General features: G+C 36.8%; 1 protein-coding gene across 10 annotated transcripts in view; it reads left to right on the forward strand.

Moving 5' to 3' along the window:
- Cntn4 (contactin 4) overlaps positions 1–23569 on the forward strand; it is a 905834-nt gene that overhangs the window by 728632 nt on the left and 153633 nt on the right. For all 10 annotated transcript variants that reach the window (XM_074044274.1, XM_074044268.1, XM_074044270.1 and 7 more), the window contains 3 exons: positions 7645–7747; positions 10822–11006; positions 22428–22564. In XM_074044274.1, the coding sequence (XP_073900375.1) occupies positions 7645–7747; positions 10822–11006; positions 22428–22564 (425 nt within the window). The remainder of the gene's footprint in view (positions 1–7644; positions 7748–10821; positions 11007–22427; positions 22565–23569) is intronic.

The following is a 23569-nucleotide window of genomic DNA, read 5'->3' on the forward strand; positions in this document are numbered from 1 at the left end:
CTGACATTGCTAATCTGATTTAATAGAGTCTTAATGGCTCTGGATAGTTTGAAGGTTTGACAAGCTTAGGAACTTGGCAGTCAGTTTTAGATCTCTAACATAGCCAATTCCATTTCAAGTCCACGGGGGCCAAAGGTCTTGGATGGTCATTTGGCTAGCCAGGTAGGAAGCATCTGTTCAATGCACATTATGTGGGGTGTACCATAAAGTCAAAAAGCAGTATTTCAGCCCCTGGAAAGCTGTATTCTCAGGGAACTCCATGTTAGTGAATGGTCTAAAGTTTTATTCTTTATCGGAATTATTGAATTGAATTCCGAACAGTAGATTCACAGACAGAGGGATTGAAAATAAAAGAAGGAGTTCAGGTGTCCAGTCTAGAGAAGAGTTGACTTGGGCAGACTTTTGATCACTAATTTAACCAACAAGTAATCATTGAGTATATCTGTTGTACACTCGTCACTAAGGATGCACAGCCTTTCTGTGCCCTCAGATTATGGTCTGGTTGAGGAGTCTAATTGCAACATGAGGCTGTATTGAGAGGAGAATGAAGAGATGAAGCAGATTCATTAAAGTTTCAGCTGCGAGAAGATCTACCAGAGATATGAAGGACACAGTGAAATTATGTATATGTTTACACATTTTGAGTGAAGAAGCCTGAATCTAGGGAATCGTCTAAGCTTCCATGGGGAACTGGGTAGCCTAAGAGGAAAAAACATTTCCTGGCAGCAGGCACAGTATTTGTCTAAACCAGGGGTTGACAAAGACCTTCTTACAAGCCAAATCCTCCTCATGGCCTGTTTCTGTGAATAGTTTATAATTTTTACCCATAGAAATGCTGGGTATTCAGGTCAGACATGTTGGCTCAAGGCTATAATCCTAGCTATTTGGGAGGTATAGATCAAGAGGATCACAGTTTGAGGTCAGCCTAGGCAAACAGTTCATGAGACCCCATCTCAACTGATGGCTGGGTGTAGTGGCACATGTCTGTCATCCCAGCCCTGCAGGAGACTGACATTGGGAGGATTGCAGCTCCAGGCCAGCCCCAGCAAAAAATCCCATGAGGCCTCATCTCAAGGGAAAAAACTGGGTGTGGTGGTATGCACCTGTCATCCCAGCTATTGCTGGAAGCATAATAAGGAGGATCTCAGTTCACACTGGCCTGGGGAAAAAGTGAGAACCTATTTCAAAAACAACCAGAGCAAAAAGCCTGGGAACATGGCTCAAGTGCTAGAGCCCCTGCCTGACAAGTACTAAGTCCTGAGTTCAAACTCTAGGAACACCAAAAAAAGAAATAAAAAAGAAGGAAAGAAAAGAGGGAGGAAATAAGGAAGGAAGAGGGAGGGAGGGCGGGAGGAAAGAAGGAAGGGAGGATGGAAGGAAGGAAGGAAGATCCTAAGTATAAGACATGATATACAATCTTACTTCTCTTCTGCAATGAGGAGATTCTTTTTAGATAGCAATTGCCTCAAATTCAGTGGGAATTAAATTACCAGGTGGTGGATAGTATAGAAGAGATTCTTTGGGCAGTTTCACTGTCCTTCACCCCAAAGAAAACATGACTTGGTTTTAAAGGGCAGAATGGTAAAATCACTCAATAGAATTAGTGTGACTAGCCAGATATTTCCAAATATTCTTAGAATAATGGAAAGCCCATAATATACCTTGTTTTTCAATAAAGTCGATGTATGAACTTTTTATAAATCATTTTATACAAGTTTGGTTTTTCAGTAGAAAATCCCACTCTGTGGAAGTCGGTAAATGTTCCTTCTGTAGTTTAATTTAGCAAGCACAGATTCCAGCTAAGGCAGACGTTGGCAAAATCTTGTGGTACACAACTCTGCAAACTGGTCTCCTCCTGCCAACACAGTGCTCTGCAAATTGTGCTTAAATAAGCGCAGTGTGTGGCTGATTTCTCTTTCATATTCTGTAAATTGTCAGTTACTTTGTTAAATCCTGTGTTCTTACAGACCTCAGCATCAACCTTAATAATCGTCTAGGTTTGAAAGTGGGACAATCATTACCACAAGGTCATTTACAGAGTCCAGGGTCTTGATCGGCCTTATCCCTGATGGGAATCCATATCTACAATCCCGAATAGCTGGCCAACGGGATACGACATAACATGTTATGCTATATTAAAGCAAGTTGGAACATCTTGCTTTTGCTCAGAGTTAGGGAAGCAATTCTCAAAGTGTATTCTTCAGACCAGCATCCTAGAAGTGCAGTTTCTCAGGAACTCAAATCCTCCCGATGATTTAAATTAGACAATCACTCAGTGCTTCAGAAAATAAAACACTTGGGAATTTCTAGCCAGGCCTACTTCATGAAATCATTTTTTTTCAGAATGATTATGCTGCGTGTGCATATCCTGTATATGCCACATCATAACCAATGACCCAAATAAAGAGTGGCCTGTAAATATCATGAAGAGAAGGATCGACCCTATGTTATCCTCAGTATGGCCCCAGCTCTTCCTAAGCAGAGGGTAGCTTATGATCGATGTTACATGAGTATTTATTGAGTTTCACTGGAAGGTAGAGCTCAGGCCCTGCCTTCTCAGGACTTTAACATGCAGAATTTCAAGTGCTGTAACTTTCATGATTATAGTGGTTCTCTGACTCCAAGAACAGAGGACATTGGCAATGCACTTTAATGAATTAAAACACTTTTTAACTTTATGTGTAAATTAATAGATAGAGGTATCTCTGTTTAAAATTGAAAGCCAGAATTGTCCCTGTAGGCAAATCATACAGTCCATGCAACAGAGGAGTATGACGAGATTGTATTTCCTAGTAGAACCAGAGTATATACTATGTACTCCTTCCGTCTACCTTGTCTTGGTTGTGTACACATGACTTTAAAAGGATATAATCCTTTATATCTTCCTACCTTTAAAAATAGTTTGAAGTTGACAAAATAGTTCTGAAGCAAATCTTTCCTTCAATGGCCTTGCTCTTTTAGCCTAGTCAGTCTGTAAGTGACTAGTGCATCTGCAGAACAAATAAGGTCAAAATGTATAAAGGTTGTCAGAGAAATGACTTTAAAAATAAACTCCTGTTTTAAGGGAACTTTTGTTTTTAAAAGAAAATCAGAAAGGCAACAGTTTTTTTTAAGTTAATGCAGAAAGAAAGAGCCAAAATAATTAATATAAAATAAATAGTCAAATAAAAATGTAGACAGTGCCAGATGTAACCAAATTAAGTGGAACAGTTTGCAGATGTTCCCAAAAGCTTGCTCATAATATAGTTGAAGAAAACTGCTTCCTTTATTTTTATGACTCTAAGGCTAGGACAATCACTATAAACAATGAGATTCCTTTGAACAGCAGTGAAAACCATGCCATTTCATTTCTGATCCACATCTTTATGTACTGTAACTTCTACCATATTCACAGGGCAATCTGTGTTATTACTTGGTGACGCTTGTTTGCATTCTGTAGTCATAGCTATGGTCACTGTAACAACCAAGAAATCACTCTATATAACCAAATAAGCAAACTGTACAGTCCATATTTGCAAAAGATGATAGTATGGGAGCAAACATGTCTAGAAACCACATGGTATCTAATAAATGCCTATCATGCCTAGAAAAAAGCACATGTTTGACTTACAACTATTATGTGCCACAGTATAAAGACTTCCATCCCCATATCTCCCCTACCACCACATATTCTTGTACATCTACCTGTAGTTTTTCATATTTTTGGTACTGAGCTAGGATCTGTGAAGGATATAGAAAAAAGATGGAAAATATTTTCATTCCTCAAGGCAATAAAAAGTACAACAGAAGTGATGCCATGTATGTAAATAGCTATAAAGATGATAGAAAACAGTAATGCTATTTGAGAGGTGCCCTGAAGTTTGTAAAATGGTTTATGTCAGTAGTAATTTACTGAAGACATATTAAGCAAAGAGAGTGCAACAGAAGATAGAAATACAAGTATGAAAAAGATAGGCACATTACTTGATGTTATACATTTTATCATATAGGTAGAAGACAAATGAGAGGATTATAAATTGTGAGAAGTATCACGAAGAAAACAGTATGTTAATACTGTTTAATAATCATAGGAGCCTACATTAGATAGGGTAATCAGAAAATTCTCCTCTGAGGCAGCATGATCTGAGCTGAGACACAAAGCAAGAGATAGTCATCCGTGTGAAAGACACGAAGAACAAAGAAAAAGCATATCCACCAAAGGCTTGCATGTCAATGCTCATTGAATCATCAGTAATAGCTAAAGGTGGATGCAAACCAAATGCCTATCAACTAGTGTAACAAATTGAATTGTGACCCTGCCAAAAGTACATTGAAGTCCTAACCCTCATAACCTCAGAATGTGGACTTCTTTAGAAATAAGGTCACTTTAGATATAATTAGTTGAGATGAGGTTATAATAGATGTGAATGAGCCCTTCATCTAATACGATTGGTGTCGTTAGGAAGATACACAGAGAAAGTCATTTACAACAGAGGCAGAGATTGGAGTAATATAGCTACAAGCCAAGGAGCACTAAAGAGTGACAGCTATCATCAGAACCTAGGAAGAAGCCAGGAAGGATTATATCCAGAATCTTAGACAGAACATGGCCCTGTTAACACCTTCATTTATAACTTCTAGCCTCTGGAAATGAGAGAATAAATTTCTTTTCCTTTAAGCCACTCAGTTTGTGGTACTTTGCTGTGGCACTCCTAGTAAACTAATGCAACCACTGCATAGGTAAATAAAATCTGGTATATCCATATAGTGGAGTACTATTTTACAACAAAGAGGCTTACTGGTGCATGCTAAAAAGAACCTTGAAAATATGCCAAGTAAAAGAAGCCAGACACAAAAGACCATTCCACTTATAGGAAATGTCCAGAATAGGCAAACATATAGAGGCCGAAAGCAAATTAAAAGTTGCCCAAGGCTAGACTGGGACTGGGAATCAGTTGTAAACAGGAATAATGGATCTTACTGGGGTGATAGAAATGTTCTAAAACTTGATTCTGGTAATAGTTGCGTGACTCAGCAAACTTGCTATGAATCGTTGAATTGTACCCTTCATGTTGGTGAATTTGGGGGATGGAAATTATACCTTAAATACCTGTTTTGTTTTGTTTTACTGCAGTAATATTGAGAAATGAGACAGAAGAGGTTCTTATGCTCCCTGGTCATTTAAACAGCACTGTGGGCTAGAGAATAGGGCAGGCACAGGAAAAGGGGAAGGTCCTACTAAGTAGGTTAGGATCCTGGGAGAGCAGACTGCCAGGCCCAAATAGGTGGGATTTTAGGATGGGAAGAGAGCCATTCAGTAATCTGAGACATTGAGTCTGCCTTGCCAGTAATATTTCAGTTCCGTAGAAAAAGGTTGCATGAGATATATTTGCTCATTTGTGTAATTTTCATGACTGGATTAAGGAAGCTTACTTTTTGTGTGATGTTTATAGAAAGAGGCTGGGGACAAACTCAATCACTTCTGAGACCTCCTTGTCTCTTGCATTTTTAACCTTATTGTTTCATCTCTTTCCAACACATGATCCACTGCAATGCAGAAATGTTTTCATTTCCTGGGAGGACAAAGACCTCTTTCTCTCAAGGCAATTCTTTTTTTTAATTAACACTACTCTCACAGAGCAGACAGCCACACACACAGCACTAAAAGGTGTGAACTTGCTCACTGTGCTCAGAGTCATGCTACTGATATTTATGGGATGATGATTCAACTGTACCGGCTCTTTGTTAGCAAGTTCAGCAGCTGTGTGTGAGTGCTGTTGTTAGTATGCACCACAATATTACCAGGTCAACTTTATGCAAATGCTCAAAGGGAGGCAAACTCAAATATAGGTACAACAGAATTTGTAGCAGAGATGGGCCAAAAAAGGAGGAATGATGTATATGAACAGATCAAGTATAGATTTAATGTATTTTAGTTTATAATATTATTTGTTACAGTGGTAAAAATCCATAGTAAAAGATTAAGATGAAGCATCAGGACCTGAGTTTCAACCTGAACAGTTTCAACCTAACTAGTTTTCTCTGGGACTAAAAAAAGGTATTTATTTGAGATGACAGCCTTGCTTATAAAAGGCAAGGGGTAGTTTCAAACTGGTCTTAGCTATTGAGGCATGAGTGTTGCTTCAATAGGTTTCTAGTTATGAGATCTTCCCTTTCAAAAGTGTACATCTAACCCAGGCACAGGTGGCTCACACCTGTAATCCTATCTCCTTGAGAGACTGAGTTCAGTTCTAGGCCAGCCACAGCAAATAGTTTAGGAGACCCCTATCTTCAAAATAACCAGAGCAAAATGGGCTAGAGATATGGCTCAAGCTGTAGAGCACCTGCTTGGGAAGTGTGAAACCATGAGTTCAAACCCCAGTCCCACCAAAAAAGAAAAAGTGTACACCATGACATCCATGAAGGCCAGCATTAAGAACCCTGAACAAAATTATCTCAAAACCCCTTCCAAATCCAATGCTCCCTGTCATTCTGGGAAAAGAAAACAAAAACAAACAACGGCAACAACAACAATAAAAAATCTATGTTCAAGTTTGCACTTTGACAACATGCCTCACAGCCAACCTAGCTACATTGCCAACAATCTAACACTTAGAGTTTTCTTACAGTGAGTAGACTTCTCAGTCCTTCTCACTCTCTGAAGCAGCAGATAAAGAGGGTTTACAGAATAAGTGAAATCATCTCTCTTTGTTACTACACCTGTGCTTATCCATTTGTCATTTTTAACCTTTTCTTCTGAATCCTTTTGTGTCTTTTTCCTCTAATATGGGGAAACCTAAAGAAGAAATGAAATGGAGAATCAAGTATTATGTAGTCAACTAGATAATTCCAAATTTTATATTGGCAAAGTTGAATCAGAAATCATAGAAAATGACCAGAAATTGAATTGAAATAGATGCATGAAGACAATTATTAGATTCAGTATACAGGGTTAAGAATGTACTGATAAGAAATAATGGACAAGTATTTAATTATAAAGCATTGAAGCTTAGTTAGGCTCATACCTTGACCATAATTATACAGTCATCTTTCATGATATGAGAAACTGTGAGGATATTGTTCTCAAGGTAAGTATGCCAACAACATATGTTGTTACGTATAGCTATTTCTTATATTTTTTATTGGTTTAGAATAAAACATTACAGGCTTCTTATGTCGCCTTGCATATGCTAATTTATGATTGACTCAGCTTGACCTTGGAAGTGAGTGGAAAAACTGTGACCACAGAATGATGACTCAGAAAAGTTGCTTTCCTATATAGATATCATAAAACATCCATGTATTTTTAAATTGATTTTAAATATTTTAATTTTGTGCTGTAGGTTTTCAAAAAGATGATTTTTCCTAAGGACAAGGAATTTATCACTCTTTTTTCCCCTATAACTGCCTTTAAAAAAAGTATTTTCAAGAAGCAAAGTTATACACATGGAGAATTTAATCCTAGGCAGATGGTGTGGTGCTGTGCTACAAATTTTTCTCCAGCAATAACTGGGAGAAGAGCCGTAATTTCATGGCTGTTAGAGATATGGCCAGCTTTCACTGAAGGAATTAATTGTGCACATAATGATATATAGGAGTATCCTACATTAACACATACATGTATAAAACACATACATCTTCAAAGAATCCTTTGTTTCTTCACAGGGGTGATGGGTGAATATGAGCCCAAAATAGAAGTGCAGTTCCCAGAAACGGTCCCGACAGCAAAAGGAGCAACAGTCAAGCTGGAGTGCTTTGCTTTAGGAAAGTAAGTTCTGGTTTCTCATCCTCCCAGTCCTCTCTTCAGCTGAGACAGGTAGAGAAACTTCTGTACACTGTTCACAGCAATGGTCTTGTAGGTAGATGAAAAACGAGCCAGGCTTTACTTTCTTTTTTTTAATTCTGTGTGTGCATCTTTGATTCTGTCCTCTCACCACGAAAAGAGACAGGTAATGGTGCAAGAAGGATTGAGCTGCCACCATTGACATGGCCACAAAGGAGAGAAGGATGGGCAATTCTGAAAAAAACATTTTGTTCTATTATTATGACCTGTAATGTGCATGCTGTCTAACCCAGAGTGACAGGAAAACAACAGCCTTCATTTAAGGTTCAGGCAAGCTTACTATTCAGAAAAAATAAGGACTTTTTTCTGTCCCCAGTTCAGAGGATACATCACATTTTTTTTTCTTGAATTTCTTTTGAAATTGCAAGTCTCTTCTCTCTACTTTGGATTCCCTTCTGCTCTGGCTACAGGTGGGGAAGACCTGATATTCTATAAGAGAGTCTCTCTTTTACAGAGTGGTCTGAGAATTATTCACCCCTTTATTTTGTAGTCTGGATTCATCTTAGAAGAGCCTTCTTGGGAACCAGTTAGCTTTTCCAGAGTATCTGCCAGAGAATGTAAAGAAATGTAATGCAGATCTGTTGGGGCTTTTATGTGCCAGTAACAAGCAGAAACAGTTTGGTATCAGCAATGTCATCCAAAGTGAGAACTTTTAGCTCTTCTATGAATTGTTAATGATCCATGTCAGTGGCTACTACTTGCAGCAGCATCTGTCTGGCTACCCATTACTTGCTTCCTGTCTTTTTCCTGTACTAAATATTGACTAAAGCAGCAACACTAACTCTTGTCCAGTCTTTCTATCACCAAGCAATATTTAAGTGACTTTTGTGTTTTGCACAAACTATAGAAGATATCCTGTTTTTATTCATTTTATTTTCAGCTCTAATGAAAGGATTATTTTGGTTTCCATATGTTTTCATATCATAACAATAAAACTACAGTAGTATCTTTACATTGGTAGTATACAATACGATATTAAATTTTTAGTTCTGAAAACTTGCCACATTAAATAAATCATGGTATAGCTGCAAGACTGAGCACTGTACAGACATTAAAAACAAGCTGTAAAACAGTATGTAAGACATAAAAAATGTCCATGATTTATTGCTGAGTGTAAAGCAGATTGCACTCAGTATAGTGGGGTTATATTTTTAAAGTATTTGTGTGCATGTTTGTGTATGAAAATAAGTGGGGAAAAGGTAAAAACAGGCAACAGGATAGTCCAGGTATATATTTGGTGAACTTTGCAAGGTGACACCTTGAAAAACCTTCTGTGGAGAAAGCAAAATTCATGTTGTAGCTCACACTTCAAAAGGGGCTATGAATTAAAGTCTATTCACACTGGTTGAATGGCACTAAAATAAAAACAAAAAGACACAAATTGGGCTCCTCTAGTCTGCACAGAATGTTTGGAAATGCACATCTAGCTGTTGAAATACCCATCATCTCCTACTTAAGAGCAGAAACACTACCTCTAAGTGCAGTTATTTTTAGAGGCATGTATTACGTGTATATCTCATTGAATGAAAAGATCCCCATAATATACTTTTGATAGAGCCCTTTCTGCATTTTGAGCTAGTATGTGTCTGATGAATTTACATTCTTCTAAAACAAATAGAGTAGAGTTGATAGCTTTAATTTTTTAAATACCATCTCAGGTTTCCCAGAGAAGATTAGCAAGTCTTTAGTCTAATTACTTCTCAGTGAGTATTTTTGTGAAAAATAAATAAGTAAATAATTGTATCCCCTGCTAGGAAGCTGCAATCCTAAAAGCTGTGGTTAACTTGCTAAACCACTGCTTTGCAGACTCAATGTTGCCCTCCTTAAAATTTAAGATGTGTACTAAACATTTATGGCAGAACAATGATAGATGCCTTGAGAGTACATAAAGACCTTGCAGATTGCTGCTTTCTTTACCTCACTATTTTAATTAAAGTTTCCCTAAACCACCTTCCAAGTGGACTGCTATAAATTGGTAAGATTGTCAATATATAAACGACAATAAAGGGAACAACTATGTTGTCAAGAACAGAATGCCTTGAGTAAATTATTCCCCTATGTCAACAATTAGATTGTATCTTCCAGATTTTATGAGCTACTGTCATGTATTCATTATTTAGGTATTCCTCAAAGTAGGGTTCATAAGAATATGAAGTTTACAAGATATGTTGTTTCTTCTGTCTGTTGCCATTCCACAAACTTAGAAGGGACAAACCACAGCGTCGTCTTATATCTCATAATATATAGGTTAAGAATTCAGGAAGGGCTTAGCTGGGTGGTTTTTTTTGTTCTGTGCAGCATCACTTCAGGTCTCCATGGTGCTAGAGCCAGCAAATGAGCTAATGTAGCGAGCTCAAGAGTGTCACAGTCACATTTTTTGGTGTCTTGATGAAGATGTCACTAAGTCTGTAAGCAGGCAAGCAAGCCTCCTACAGGACCTCCTGCACAAAGCAGTATCAGGGTATTCAGACACCTCATAAATGCCTCATAGAAAATTTTCCAAAAGAAAGACAGCAAAAGCTGCCAGTTTCTGAATGCCTAAGTTTGGAAATTTGCACATTACTTCTGCCTTCTTTTATTAGTTCAAGTAGTAAAAGAACCCACCAAGTTCAAGGTGAGGGAGACTGGACCTCATTTCACTGCTAGAAATACTTAGGAATTTACAGCCATCTTAATTACATCACAACTATGCATAAATGTTTTCATTTTAATAAATATAATTTATAAAAATGCCTAAGAAGCACATAAAATCTTTTTTATCTCAATGAAAACAGTGCATAAGTGATAGATTATCTTATTTAAAGTTAAGAAAGTTGTATGATTTTGAGAAAAAACACTAGATAATACTAAAGATGTACTTTAATAGAAGAATGAAGTTTGGGGAATATCCTAATGGGTTTTTATGTCTAGAACCAAGAAGAAAAGAGTTGTTAGCATAGATTCAAATAAAGGATGCACTTTTCTGTAATTAATTCACTCCATTTTATTCTTGCTATCAGCCCAGTACCAACTATTCTCTGGCGAAGAGCTGACGGAAAGCCGATAGCAAGGAAAGCCAGAAGGCACAAGTCAAATGGAATTCTTGAAATTCCCAATTTTCAGCAGGAAGATGCTGGTTTATATGAATGTGTGGCTGAAAATTCCAGAGGGAAAAATGTAGCAAGGGGCCAGTTGACTTTTTATGGTAAGTTTGCAATTCTACTTGATCATTTGTCATACTATAGAACTTCTTGGTATTAAAATCATTCACTGGGAGGTTTGCATTGAGGCTTATATATATATATATATATCTTGTGTAGAATAGAGCTGTGTAAAACTGTTGGTTTGCTACAGAGTTAGCATTCCCTGGGTAACTTTGGGTGTGGAAAGCGAGAGTGGGGGGCAAGGATGTTGACAGAGCAGAGAGGAAGGAATTAGGCTGATGTGTTTGGGGGATGGATGTTAGTGTGAACACACTTCCACAGGAGCCTGTTTTTCCTCTTGCCATCAAGCTGTAAACCTGACACAGGAGAAACAGCTTGTTAATCCTGCTCCTGGCTTACTTATCCTTTTTTTTTTTTTTAAGTTCTATGCTCCACTTGGATTTTCATTTGGGGCTTGTGTTAATCCTTTGTAATTGCTGCTATTTGGTGGCAATTTAATGTGGTACCAAAATGCACACTGTCCAAATTTAGCTCTTCTAGAGTAGAGCATGACAAATCTCTCTCACCCCAAAGACTTTTATGTGCAGCTGCTCCTCTTTCAAGCAAATAATCAGCATTGATCCAAACATAATATAAATGTAAAATCTCTCTCACGTGGTCATTATTGACCCTATCTTGGAAACCCTGTTAGGGTATTGATTTAAAATTTAGAAAAAGATTTAATTGAATAGGCATTTTGAAAGAAAATTGAGTTTTGCCAAATTGGAACATGCCTGAAAACCATCTCTCTGGGGGTAGAGAGTATAAATATTACAGATGAATAATTAAGAATGGTTTAAATAAACAGCATTGAATATTAAAATGATGACAGCATTTATATGGGGTAAGTTTTAGCAAATGCTTTGAATGTGCTTATTTCTTGCAATATTTATTTTAGCAGTTCTTCTAAAGCATTTTGTTTTTTAAGATATGACCAAAGAATTCTGTTCAATGATCACATAAGGTTGTTTAGAAGCTTTATTGAAAACTAGGCGGAGATCCCCAGGATCAGCCAGCCTTCTCTGACTTTTCCCTCACATGACTCTGAGCCTTTTGGACATGTGTTATATGAGAACATACAAGGTCCTGGAAAGTTCCTTATATGATGAGCTGGCCAACAGTTTAATATATGCCCTCATTCCTTTTTCTACTCATGCCAAAATGATAGGCTTGCTATTTGATCTTTGCTCTTAAATTGTGGTGGTTAATATCTTATTTGATTGGAGAATAAAGGAAGATTGCACAACCATAACTGTTTAGGGTTCATTTTTATCACTAGCGTAATAATTATCTCTTATATATCAGGTAGCGGCAACTTGAACTTACTTAGGTAATTGGGCAGCATTTTCCCTTTCTTCGTGACTGAATAGACTTTTCAATTCAGTAGTCGTTGTTCCTGAATGTTATTTGAGTTGTTCAACTGATTGAATAAAGTCATTTTCACTTTCATGATTTTCTTTTAAGTGAAATACCTGTTTTCAGTATGTTTAAAAGGTATGAAATTTTCTGTAACCAGGGGTTTGACATAGTGCTTCCCGGAAATGCAGCAAGCTAGAGTCACTGTGATGGAGAGTTAACTCTGTCACTGGTCCCCAGCCTTGTGTACTGGTAAGTGTTTTTTAGGGATCTGCCATAGAGATGAAATGCAGGTTCTAACAACATTTGCCTTTTCAATGCTGTTATCTGGTGTCATGCATAAGGAAAAGGGCAGAATAAAATTTGCCTGCTTTCTGAAGATAACTCAGTTTTACCTCAGTTGTCAGCCACCCTTGGTGTTAGAAACTTGTCAGGTCAGTTGACTTTCACAGCACCAGGCTATTGAATCTATGTTTATTCTTTTGTTCTTCCTCAACTAACATATCAGCGACACAAGATTATCTAATTGTTTTCATTGTCATGGGAGAGCTTAATTATACATAAGTGTTTGACTGTCAGTGTTTTTTCTCATCTCATGTTGTTTTAGTCTGGGTTTTCCCAATGCAGTGTTCCTAATATCCAGTTGCCTTGATCTCCAAGTTAAATGAATTATTATAATTAAAATCACTGTGTAGATTCCCCAAACGGGAGAAAATAGCCCCAGTCACTTATCCATGAGTACTCTGTCTTTGTTGACAAGACAATTTCTTACAGCATTAAGGTGTGCTAGTTTGGGGGATTAGCAACCATTGATTCAAACTTAGAAGCCTACTTCATCTTTTTCTGTTGTTGGTGTTTGGTTCCAAATGTTGGCATTCCATTCACCAGGCACTCTTTACTTCAGCAAACATAAGTGTGCTAATTTCTATTCTGACTTAACAAAATGGCATTATTTTTCCTTCTTGCCTTAAAATCATAAACCTTTCAAAAGCTTACTGGACATAATTCTATTGTGTTTGCCTTTCCTGTGTGGCAGTCCCTATTCCTGGTTCATGTGTTTCTACTGTGCCTGTGTGTTGGAAATGTGTGAAAAACTGAAATGAATCCAGACATAGAACATTTTTACCCTACCCCTTCTTCTCAGTTTATTTTGCCATGACCTACACTTGGCTAGCATAGTCTAGCTTAAATCTGCTCTTTCACTCAATTTTCAACATGAAAAACTTCCTAAAACTAGATCTGTTTTCAAGTAGAATATTACAAATCTTTGTTACCAAAGGGAGAAATCTTCCTAAATGACTTAATACATTATACATTTGTTCAACAAATATCTTTTCATTGCCTTCCATGTAGCAGACACAGTTAGGTACTAGGGCTGCAAGAAAAATCCTTGTCCTCAAGAACCCTATATTTCACTAAAAGTTAACAGCATTGTGCTATTCAGCAAATAAATGGCCTAGAAAATTTCGTATTGTGGTAAGAGTTATGAAGAAAATAATTTGGTTGGTATGATAGAAAGTAACTGGGAGCAACAGAAAGTCTTTGTAAGATAAAGTAGTCAGGGTGAGCTTGTTTAAGAATTGTCCTCTGAGCCAAAACCTGAAGGATGAAAATGAGCTAGACTTCCATAGGAAAGCACATTCCAGGCAGAAGGTAAGGAAGTGCAAAGGGCCTGAGGCAGACAACTGTTTGACATGTTTGAGATGCAGCAAGGAAGCTAGTGTAAGTAAATCATAAAAAGCAAGGCAAAGGCTTGCAGTACCTTGTAAGCCAAGTGAAGTTTGGGTTTTATTCTCTTTGTTCTCAGTAACAAGAGAAGACTTTGGAGGATTTTAAGCAGGGAAATGACTCAACTTGATCCATCATTTTAAAAGACCACTCTGGTTGCTTTGTGGAATCAAGAACAGAAGTAGGAAAATCAGTAGGCTCATATCTGTGTGAGAGATGTTGGTGGCTTGAACTTAAAGGAGGAAAAGAATTTTTTGTTGTTTTTGTTGGTTTTCTTGTGGTGGGATTTGAACTCTGGGTTTTGTGCTTGCTACACAGGTGCTCTGCTACTTGTGCCACATCTTTTTTTGTAATTTGTGTGTGTATCTGTGCATGGGACTGGGGTTTGAACTCAGGACTTCACACTTGCTAGGCAGATGCTCTACCACTTGAACCACACCCCACACCTGAGAGAGGAAAACAATGGAAAGATGAGAGATGTATTTTTGGAGTGAGAGCCAGTAGGACTTTCTCATTTCATTCCTACAAATACCCAGATTATAGATAAAGAAACTGATTCCCAAAGAGATTAAAGTAAGTGATTTAAATGTACATAGTGAGAAGCAGTGCTAGATTCCAAATGCTACACTAGAGGTTCTGAAACTTCAGTGTAGATCAGAATAAATTGGAAGTCACTAAAATACAGAATTCCGGGCCCTGTATACACACAAATATTGATTTGGTAGGTCTGGTGCGGCACCCAAGAATTTTCATTTCAAATAATTTTGAAGGTAATGCTGATGCTGCATGTCTAGGGAACTTGTTGGAATCACAGATCTATGCTTAGGATGGAAAAATGGTATAGTGAAGCTGAAGATTAAACTACACTCAAGAGAAAGAACTCCTGCTGCTCTGGAACACTTCCATCTTGCCATCATACCAGGCATTGTAGCCTGTCTATGTACACAAAGTATATGAGAGTTCTGAGGCAGTTATCTTTGAAGTAAGGAAAGGAAAGTATAGAATGCATTTAATTCATTTTAAAATTACTCATCTTTCTACCTTATCATATCTGTGTAGTCACTCTTCCTTTTTGTACAAATAGACTGATAGAATTATAACCATCATTTATAAGAATGAACTGTGAACTAAAAGAACCTGAGGCTTACTGTTTTTTGTACAATTTCTCCTGTATATAACAGGTATCATAAGGCAAAACCATATTTATCATTAGGAAATAGGGAATATTATATTTGAGTAGTAAGGATATATTTCACAGAATCTGGTTAATGCTAGAATTGAAAGGAACTACTGGAGCCAACCCACTGATTTTTATAAATAAGGGTAATAAGGCTCAGAGAGGTAATGTATTCAAGGTCATACAATGAGTGGAAAACAGAGGTATGAGTAGAATTGCTTTCAGCTATAATATATGTATTGCTATTTCTACCTATAAAGCATTTTAATAAAATGGATCAGGGAAAGATCCACCAGTCACGCTATTCTCTTTCTGCACATTTTCTACAACCAATGTCACAAATGAAAACATCTGGATAAACAATTGACTTTTTCACTTTCTATTTTCTAAGTTGGTCACCTGCTTATTGAGTTCAAAAAGAGCTCTATTTTTCTTCCTTTTTCATCTTCCAATTACATGGAAGCTAGATGTTGTAAGCTACAGAATTGTGGCTCTAAAGGTAAAACTGTAGGCTTGATGATGCTGCAGGTGGTTTCTGAATATCTCTAAGGTCATCAATAAGTGACTACAGAAGCATTCTGCAGCACAGCATCCTAATTTCCCATGGATGTTTTGTGTATATGTGATAGCTAGATATTATTCAGCACTGCAAAGTGGCTTAAAGGACAGAGTGACCAAAAAATGAGCACAGAAGATAAGGTAATTTCACACTAGAGCAATGCTCTGCTTAATTGTCCTAAGCAGAACTGATACTGGGATCCTCAATTCCCCCGAGTGTCACTTAAGATAAAGTCAATAATTCCTGTTTCTTTTCTTTTATCTGGCTCCAATAAATTGGGTCGCTGCAATTTTTCAAGGAGTGCACACCAAGAACCTGTGGTAAATAACAGACAGTGTGAAATAATACTGTAGTGGTGACAAAAGCTCCTCACCCCAGGAGTCACCTTAAGCTATGAAAGAATCATATCAAGGACAATATATTGAAATGCATACTGCCACAGAAGGCAAAATGTACCTACTATACTTTTATCCACTAAGGGATACTATTTGAATTTACTTATACCAAGCTTTACATAAGTGGATCCATTTATGTGAATGTTCCTCTGATTATGTGCTGGAGGAGTTATCAAACTCGGTTTCAGAAGTCCTTTCTATCCTGAAAAATTATTGGAAACCTCAAAGAGCTTTTATTTAACGTAAGTTATATCTACCAATATCTACCATATTATAAATTAAAACTGAGGATTTAATTTAGTACTTAATTTAAAAATGACAAAAATGTAACCAGTACATGTTAACATAATTAACAAATTTTAAGAAACCAACTATCATTTTCCAGACAAGAAAATATTGAGAACGGTGGCATTGCTTATATATTTTTTAAAAATCTCTTTAATATCTGTCTTAACAGAAGGAAGCTGGATTCTCATATGTGTTTCTATATGTAGTCTGTCATGATATGTTGTTGTGGTCTTATAACAGGCATGTGATTAGAAAGAGAGGGTCTTAGAGATTCTCTTCAGGGACCTAGGGACCCACAGTGGTCCTTAGACCATGCTTGGAGAAACCATAAGCCCAAAAGAACAGTCTGTTGCCATTGGCTGCAGACATATTATGATAGTCTCTAGGTAGAGAAGAGAAGTTGGAGCCAAGCCGGAGTATCTGCCAGTTCTAACTGAGCTGCTTTCTGAATCTGGACGTTAATGCCTGGGCCTCTACTATAAAGTGGATATAATTCCACGAACTTGCAGATTGCTTGTTATGAGGCTTTAAAAAATTATGTGCATAAAATACTATATATAACTGTTAATACTGGTAAGAAATTCCATAAATAAGCATTTGAAACTTAAGGCAGTTGGGGGCTGGGGGGAAGAAAGAGGAGATGAATTCAGCCTAGTAAGAACATGTTCGAGGGCATGGTTCAAGTACCAGAGAATTTGTCTACCAAGTGTGAGTCTAGGTTGTTCTGTCCTCAAGTAGAGGAAAGAAAGAAGGAAGGAAGGAAGGACAGAAGGAAGGAAGGGAAATTCAAAGAAACACTGGGTGATAAAAAAGAAATGTAAATTCATGTTATGCTAGAGTCATAACTTGGTCTATCTGGATAGAAGTGGGCTTAGTGAATCATTCCTAAGGCTTTTGAAAACAATAAATATATTGATAGTTTAAATTTCTTAATTCTATGACATTTACAAATTTCTGAATTGACTACAGCATCCCTAGGAAGAGAAAAATATGCACTTTTTGAAGTTGGTTAGCAACTGAAAAACAGCTAAACAAAAGCATAAGAAAATAATACAAGTGTTGGTATAGAACAATTATGCTGCTTGTGCCAAGTAAGCTAAACACATTCAGGAGGATTGCAATTGACAGGTCAGGAAAAATTCATGGAGGAGGTAGTACTGCAAAGTAACATTTAGGAGATGAAGGGAGGAGAATTGCTAAAGATAAGATGGTAAAAACAGAGGCATGGAGGCAGAATTGGCTTATTAGAACTGAGGACAAACACTTCTATTCGACAAGAACTGAGGCTTCACTGGGTGTAAGTTGGGAGACATAGATAAACTTGGTGAGACCAGATGGTAGAGGACTTTAAATATTAACCTAAAGATAAGAAACAATGGTTGTGGTCGCTTATTTTGTATAACATTCACAACATACGAAACACATTTACAAACTTTACCCATTATTTCACATACAGATTACTTTCTATAATCATATTTGTTTTATTTGTTGGTGAATACATATTAATAGAAATATGTCTACACTGGGTTACCTTCTAGTACATCTTCACATAGTCAAATTTTATATTTTGTTCAGAGTTTATCATTGTTATCTGCAATAGGGATGAGCCGATGGTACCTCCTCTGTCATTGCCAGAAGCAAAAGCCAATTGTAACTTACATAGAGACAAAGAAATCTTAAACAGGAGTCTATGGATAACAGAAAAACCAGGAGAACCATGAATCCATTGGCTTAACTGGCAATCTAAAGGCTAGTCTTCACAAATTAAAGTCAGAAGGAACTTTAGACATTATCAGGTTCAAACTTCCCTCAAATCAAAGGAGAAATTTTAGGCTTTCAATCTCCAAGCTCCATGTCCAAAGCTCTTCTATATCATATCAACATAGTATTTTTCAAAGCATGTATATGTTTAAATCATCAAATCCACTTTTTTACAAACTAATGAGAATTTATAAGAAATGTTCAGTATTTAAAACAATGAAAGGCTGCTCAAGTTGAAGAGGGCATCTTCCAAGAACCCTCAAAGATTCATAGAATTGTGTTTGAAAACCCCTATGTGGATAATGATTGGTGTTTTGTGGGGAATGGATGAGAGCTTGAATTCAGACAAGTAGAAATTATCATGGTTGAGCAAAGGTCAGCGTTATTACTCTACCCTGCAATATGTGGATCCTTACAAAACAGACACGTTCTTCTACTAATGTTTGTAAATTGAAAGTCTGAAGCTTAAGAAAAATCTGTAATTATGAATTCTGAGAAATCACAATAGAAAATGTTTATAGTGGAAACATTGTATTAGAGGTAAATTTATAATATCTTGATAATTCTATTAGCATAACAATATTAGAATCCCGGGGTGAATATAAAGATTTTGAAAGGGTCTGTATTTAAGTGGAAAACTGTAGACAATTATTATTTCCAGGCTTATAAAACCCACTACCAAAAAACTTCTTAATGTTACCCATATTTCCCAGAAATGATTCATTTTCTCTAAGATTGTATAAGTAATAAGATCGTTGTTAATGTATTGACAATGTAATTGTCAATTTTTGAACTAGTTATTTAAAGAGTTTTGGCATCATTGTCATTTCTCTTAGATTTTTAAGTCTCTAAGGATTGAGGTCCATGCTCGCATTTCTTTCTGTTAAAAACTTCTGGTATTGGAAAAGTAGAAAGCCAGACACATCTGAGAATTGTTTGACCCATTGAGCTCAAATTATATCTGCTTGAAATATAAATTATTATTGGATAAGATGCTTGTATGATTTCAGTGGCTGGGATACACAAACATTGATTCAGGGCATTTCTGGCAGTTATTGAACAGAAGATTGAAATGAAGTGATTGTTCATCTGTCTAACAGACTTAGCAGTATGACAGGGTCAAATCTCAGCATACCTTGAATTTATATACTTGAATATACTTGAATTTATAACATGAGATAAGATTTTGGATGTCTTAGAGAAGAGATTCTTCTGTTTAAAACCTTTAGAGAATGCAAAAGTCTCAAACAGACATTCCTGCTTTAATATATGAATTTGTTTAATTCTGTTTAATACGTGAGAAGTACATACATTACCAAAGAGAGCTTACTGAGGAATGTATGATAATAGTACTGAACCAACCTGCTCAAACCTTCCTCTGAGCTTGAGCTTGTATTTTAACATGGAGTTGGAAAATGTAGTTCAACTTTGATAGTAAGTGCCAGCATATTCCCAGATGCATTATCAAAAAGAGGTACAGATGATATGTTTTATAATGCACTAAAACGAAATGTTTTTATCCAAGAACTTTGAACATGGTGATCCAAAGAGATATGGAAATATATGAAACATTTCTAGCAAGCGCAGGACTTTATTCTAATGTAAAAAAAATCCTCACCCTCTTAGATACATGATTCATCTAATCTAAGTGAGTAGGAGTGAAAACTGTAACTATGATGCTTTTTCCCTGTAGATCTGCAGTTGACACATTAAAATAAAGACTACCTCATTCTGTGCCTTTGCTTGAATATTAAATTCTTGACCTCCATGGGCCCATCATGTCCATAATATAAACATATTCACTTCAAGAGGAGTATGTTTATATTATGTCAAATTTAGCTTCTGTGAGTTGATTTTACTTTAAAAACAAAGAAACTACCTGATGATGGTTTGCAAACACCAAAGTAGTTGTTGATTTCACCTTGGCCAACAGGAAGAACTACCATTGTATATTCTTGTCAAACACCTTGACCTCCATAACCTTGTTGTAAAAGACAGAATGAGTCCTCTGCAGTAACTAATTAGTTTCAACTTTGCAAGGTCTTTTTAAAATTCTGAGATGGCAAGATTTTGCTTCCAGCTCTCTATATTTTTTGAAAGAAAGCAAAGAATAAGCCCAAGTGTTGCAGGAAATCTATGACATTGAAATTCATGTCTCTGCATGTGATTTTGATGTTTCCTTTTTGAACTTCAACTTGACATTGCTTTATAAGTTATATTTGTCCTTCCTTTTTTTTTTCCTCACTCTCTTTCAAAAGTTGGCTTCATTGTTAATATTCCACACAGATTTCTGTACTTTTATTGTTTGCTTTGTTTCCAGACTCCATAGGGGGTAAATATTCAGCAGGTTGAATGTAAAATCAGGTACACACTACTATTAGTCATATCAGGGCTGCACTTTGGATTCTCCCAGTAGAGCTCTGGAAAGGTATTGCCTTTTGAGCTCTCTGTGCATTAGCAGCAGGATGACATAGAACAGTAGCAGACTTGTAGCTCTTTCAAGGATGTAGGTTATAACCCTTCATTCAAGTTAATGCTTGTTGATGTTATAACTTTTTTTGAAGTTGACCCTTTTGGCCTCCCCTCTTATACAGCCATGCATCATCCCCATCAGTAGAGGATTTATAAAATTGTGTTTTGCTTTTTGAAAAACATGAAATTGCTTATAGATGGCAAAAGAAGAAAGCAGCATTTATTTAAGGACCTAGAGACCTCTGCTGGTTAAGTGACTCATTGAATGTTTTTCTAGTTTTGTTTATTATTGAGAAGGTGAGAGACACAGCTTGGCCTCAACACTAGCAATTTTCCTTTTGAATTACATTACAAATGACTTGAAGCCTTACTGAACAAAGATATTGAGGTGAAGTCAGTTAAGAGACATATTAAGAATATCGAGTAGCATCTTCTAATTAAATACTAATATCAACACTGATTACTGAAATTACATCAGTAGGCGTTACCCATAGAAATGTCCTGTGAACAGATAAGATTCTTGAATGATAGCTATGGTTATCTTTTACATGAATTTGGGCAAAAGGTCTTCTATCTAATATATTTACCATTATAGTTAACAGCATGAACTGTGCTTGAGGCAAGTTTTGATATTTCTGAAGAATTTTATGGACATGGAATTACCATCTTCTTTATATCCATTGATACCAGGGAAGGAACAAAAGACCATGGCTTCAATTGAAGCATGAAGAATGTGGTACAATGTGGGGTAGTGGGGTGGTGTTTAGGAGTGGGCAATGTAAGAACTGCTTTTCGAACTCCTGTTAGACTATGGGCAGAACTTGATGTACTCACTCAGGGATTTGGGCTTCTGGGGCCATACTTCTGTGGATGGCATTCGATCATTATGGATTCAATCAATAAGAGAACAGTGATAGCCTTGAGGGAGAAAGGAGACACAAAGTTTGTCTATAAAATCTGAGAAAATTATATGTGTTAGTTAAGGAGAGGATAAGCTACTTTAACAAAAGAAATCCCAAAATGCAGTGGCTTAAATATAAAGCTAATTTCTCTCATGTCTACAAAAATATGCCAGTGTGTCTGGGGCTGCTATGCTCCACAGGTCATTCAAGGTCCAAGATTGCAGGTAAGCAGTGCCATCCCATTTAGCTTCTATCTCTGTGTGCAAGGCTATTTCACATACCACCATTTTCCAATGAGTGTGAAGAGGCAAGAAGAATCCAGTGCAAGTATCTCTAAGTAAATAACCCAGAGTTGCCCTCTCTACTTTCATACATATACAACTGGCATGAACTTAGTCACATGGTAGCCTCTTAATGCAGAAGAATCTGGGACAGTGGTAGTAAATGGGAATTTATGACCCCAGCCAAAAGTGGGATGGTCTTGAGGAGTTTTTCCTATTAAAAAGAAAACATAATAACAGACACTTGAGGGAGAGGGACAGTTGATTTTGATGTATGGTTAATGGAAACTTTATCCATTCTGCCTTTGATGGTTAAAAAAGACCAACAACATGGACCACAAGCATACTATTGAGAACAGGGTATACGTACCCCCTAAATTTCTGTCCTGTACATGTGGACAAAGATCTCTATTAAAAGCCTGTTTTGCCCCATGATTGCATATGATAAAAACAGATTGAGTGTACTGAATATATGCATTTTCTTTGATTTTTTAACTGCTATAGCTCAACCTAATTGGATTCAAAAAATAAGTGATATCCATGTGGCCATGGAAGAAAATGTCTTTTGGGACTGTAAAGCAAATGGGAGGCCCAAGCCTACATACAGGTGGCTAAAAAATGGTGAACCACTGTTAACTCGGGTAAGTAAATTGATGTTAATTGGGTCTTAGTATGGATGGTAATGTTTTATGTGGCCTCATTGCTATGGAAACAGGAAAATGGTGAGTCATTTCCAAAATAATAGGCAACTAAATGCCATTAATAGTAGAAAAAGTGAAAGTGAATGAAGTTGGTAAACAGAAATTATACATAAATGCAATTCTCTGGCCGTATTTGGCTAACCTTCTATACTAGATCTTTGGACTTCACAGATTAACATTTGTGGCTTTAGAATGGGAAAGTTAAATAGGTCTGGAATGCATAACTTTGCTAAAGTACACATCTATCCCAGAATCCACAAGAGGAGTATTGATATGATACAGGAATGCCAATCTAAGTAAAATAAGACTTTGACAGGAAAAAAAAAATCTGATCAAAGCAGAGAGAGGTACACAGAATGAGGAACAGTTGTGTCCAATTTAATTTTCCTTATTATGTTTTCCTACCACACTTCAAATTTTAACTAGACTTTAACATTTTCCTCAGGCCCCACATTAAGACACAGTTTTTCATGCTCAGATTTCTTTCCCACCTAAGATACCTAGGAAAGAAAGAGTGCCTGCTCTGGGCAACAGAAGAAAAGGGGGACTATTTTCTTCACTACCCCCTGTCTTACGCTTCTTCCCCCATTCCCTGGAAGGCTTCTGAGGGCCATCATTTCCTCAATTATAAAAGCCAAACTCAAATTGCTAGAATGTAGGTGTCCAGGTAACTGACACTTGCCTCTCTTTATGTGAGGGACCATGGATGCTTAGATTTGGTCAAAGCCTCATAAAATGTCCACTCAAGTAAATTGTAGCGATGCAGCAAACACTTATTTTCTTTGTGTGTGTGCACATGTACACACATACACACACACACGCGCGCGCACTATATTTTTAATGGCAAATCTCCTGGAAAGGAAGAGATCCTTTTTGATACTAATGGAAATTGATACTCAAGTTGTATGTCTTCAGGATAACAAATAAGAAAGTTCTCTTCTGCCA

Source organism: Castor canadensis, chromosome 10 (genome assembly GCF_047511655.1).
Source record: "Castor canadensis chromosome 10, mCasCan1.hap1v2, whole genome shotgun sequence".
NCBI classification, from domain to species: domain Eukaryota; kingdom Metazoa; phylum Chordata; class Mammalia; order Rodentia; family Castoridae; genus Castor; species Castor canadensis.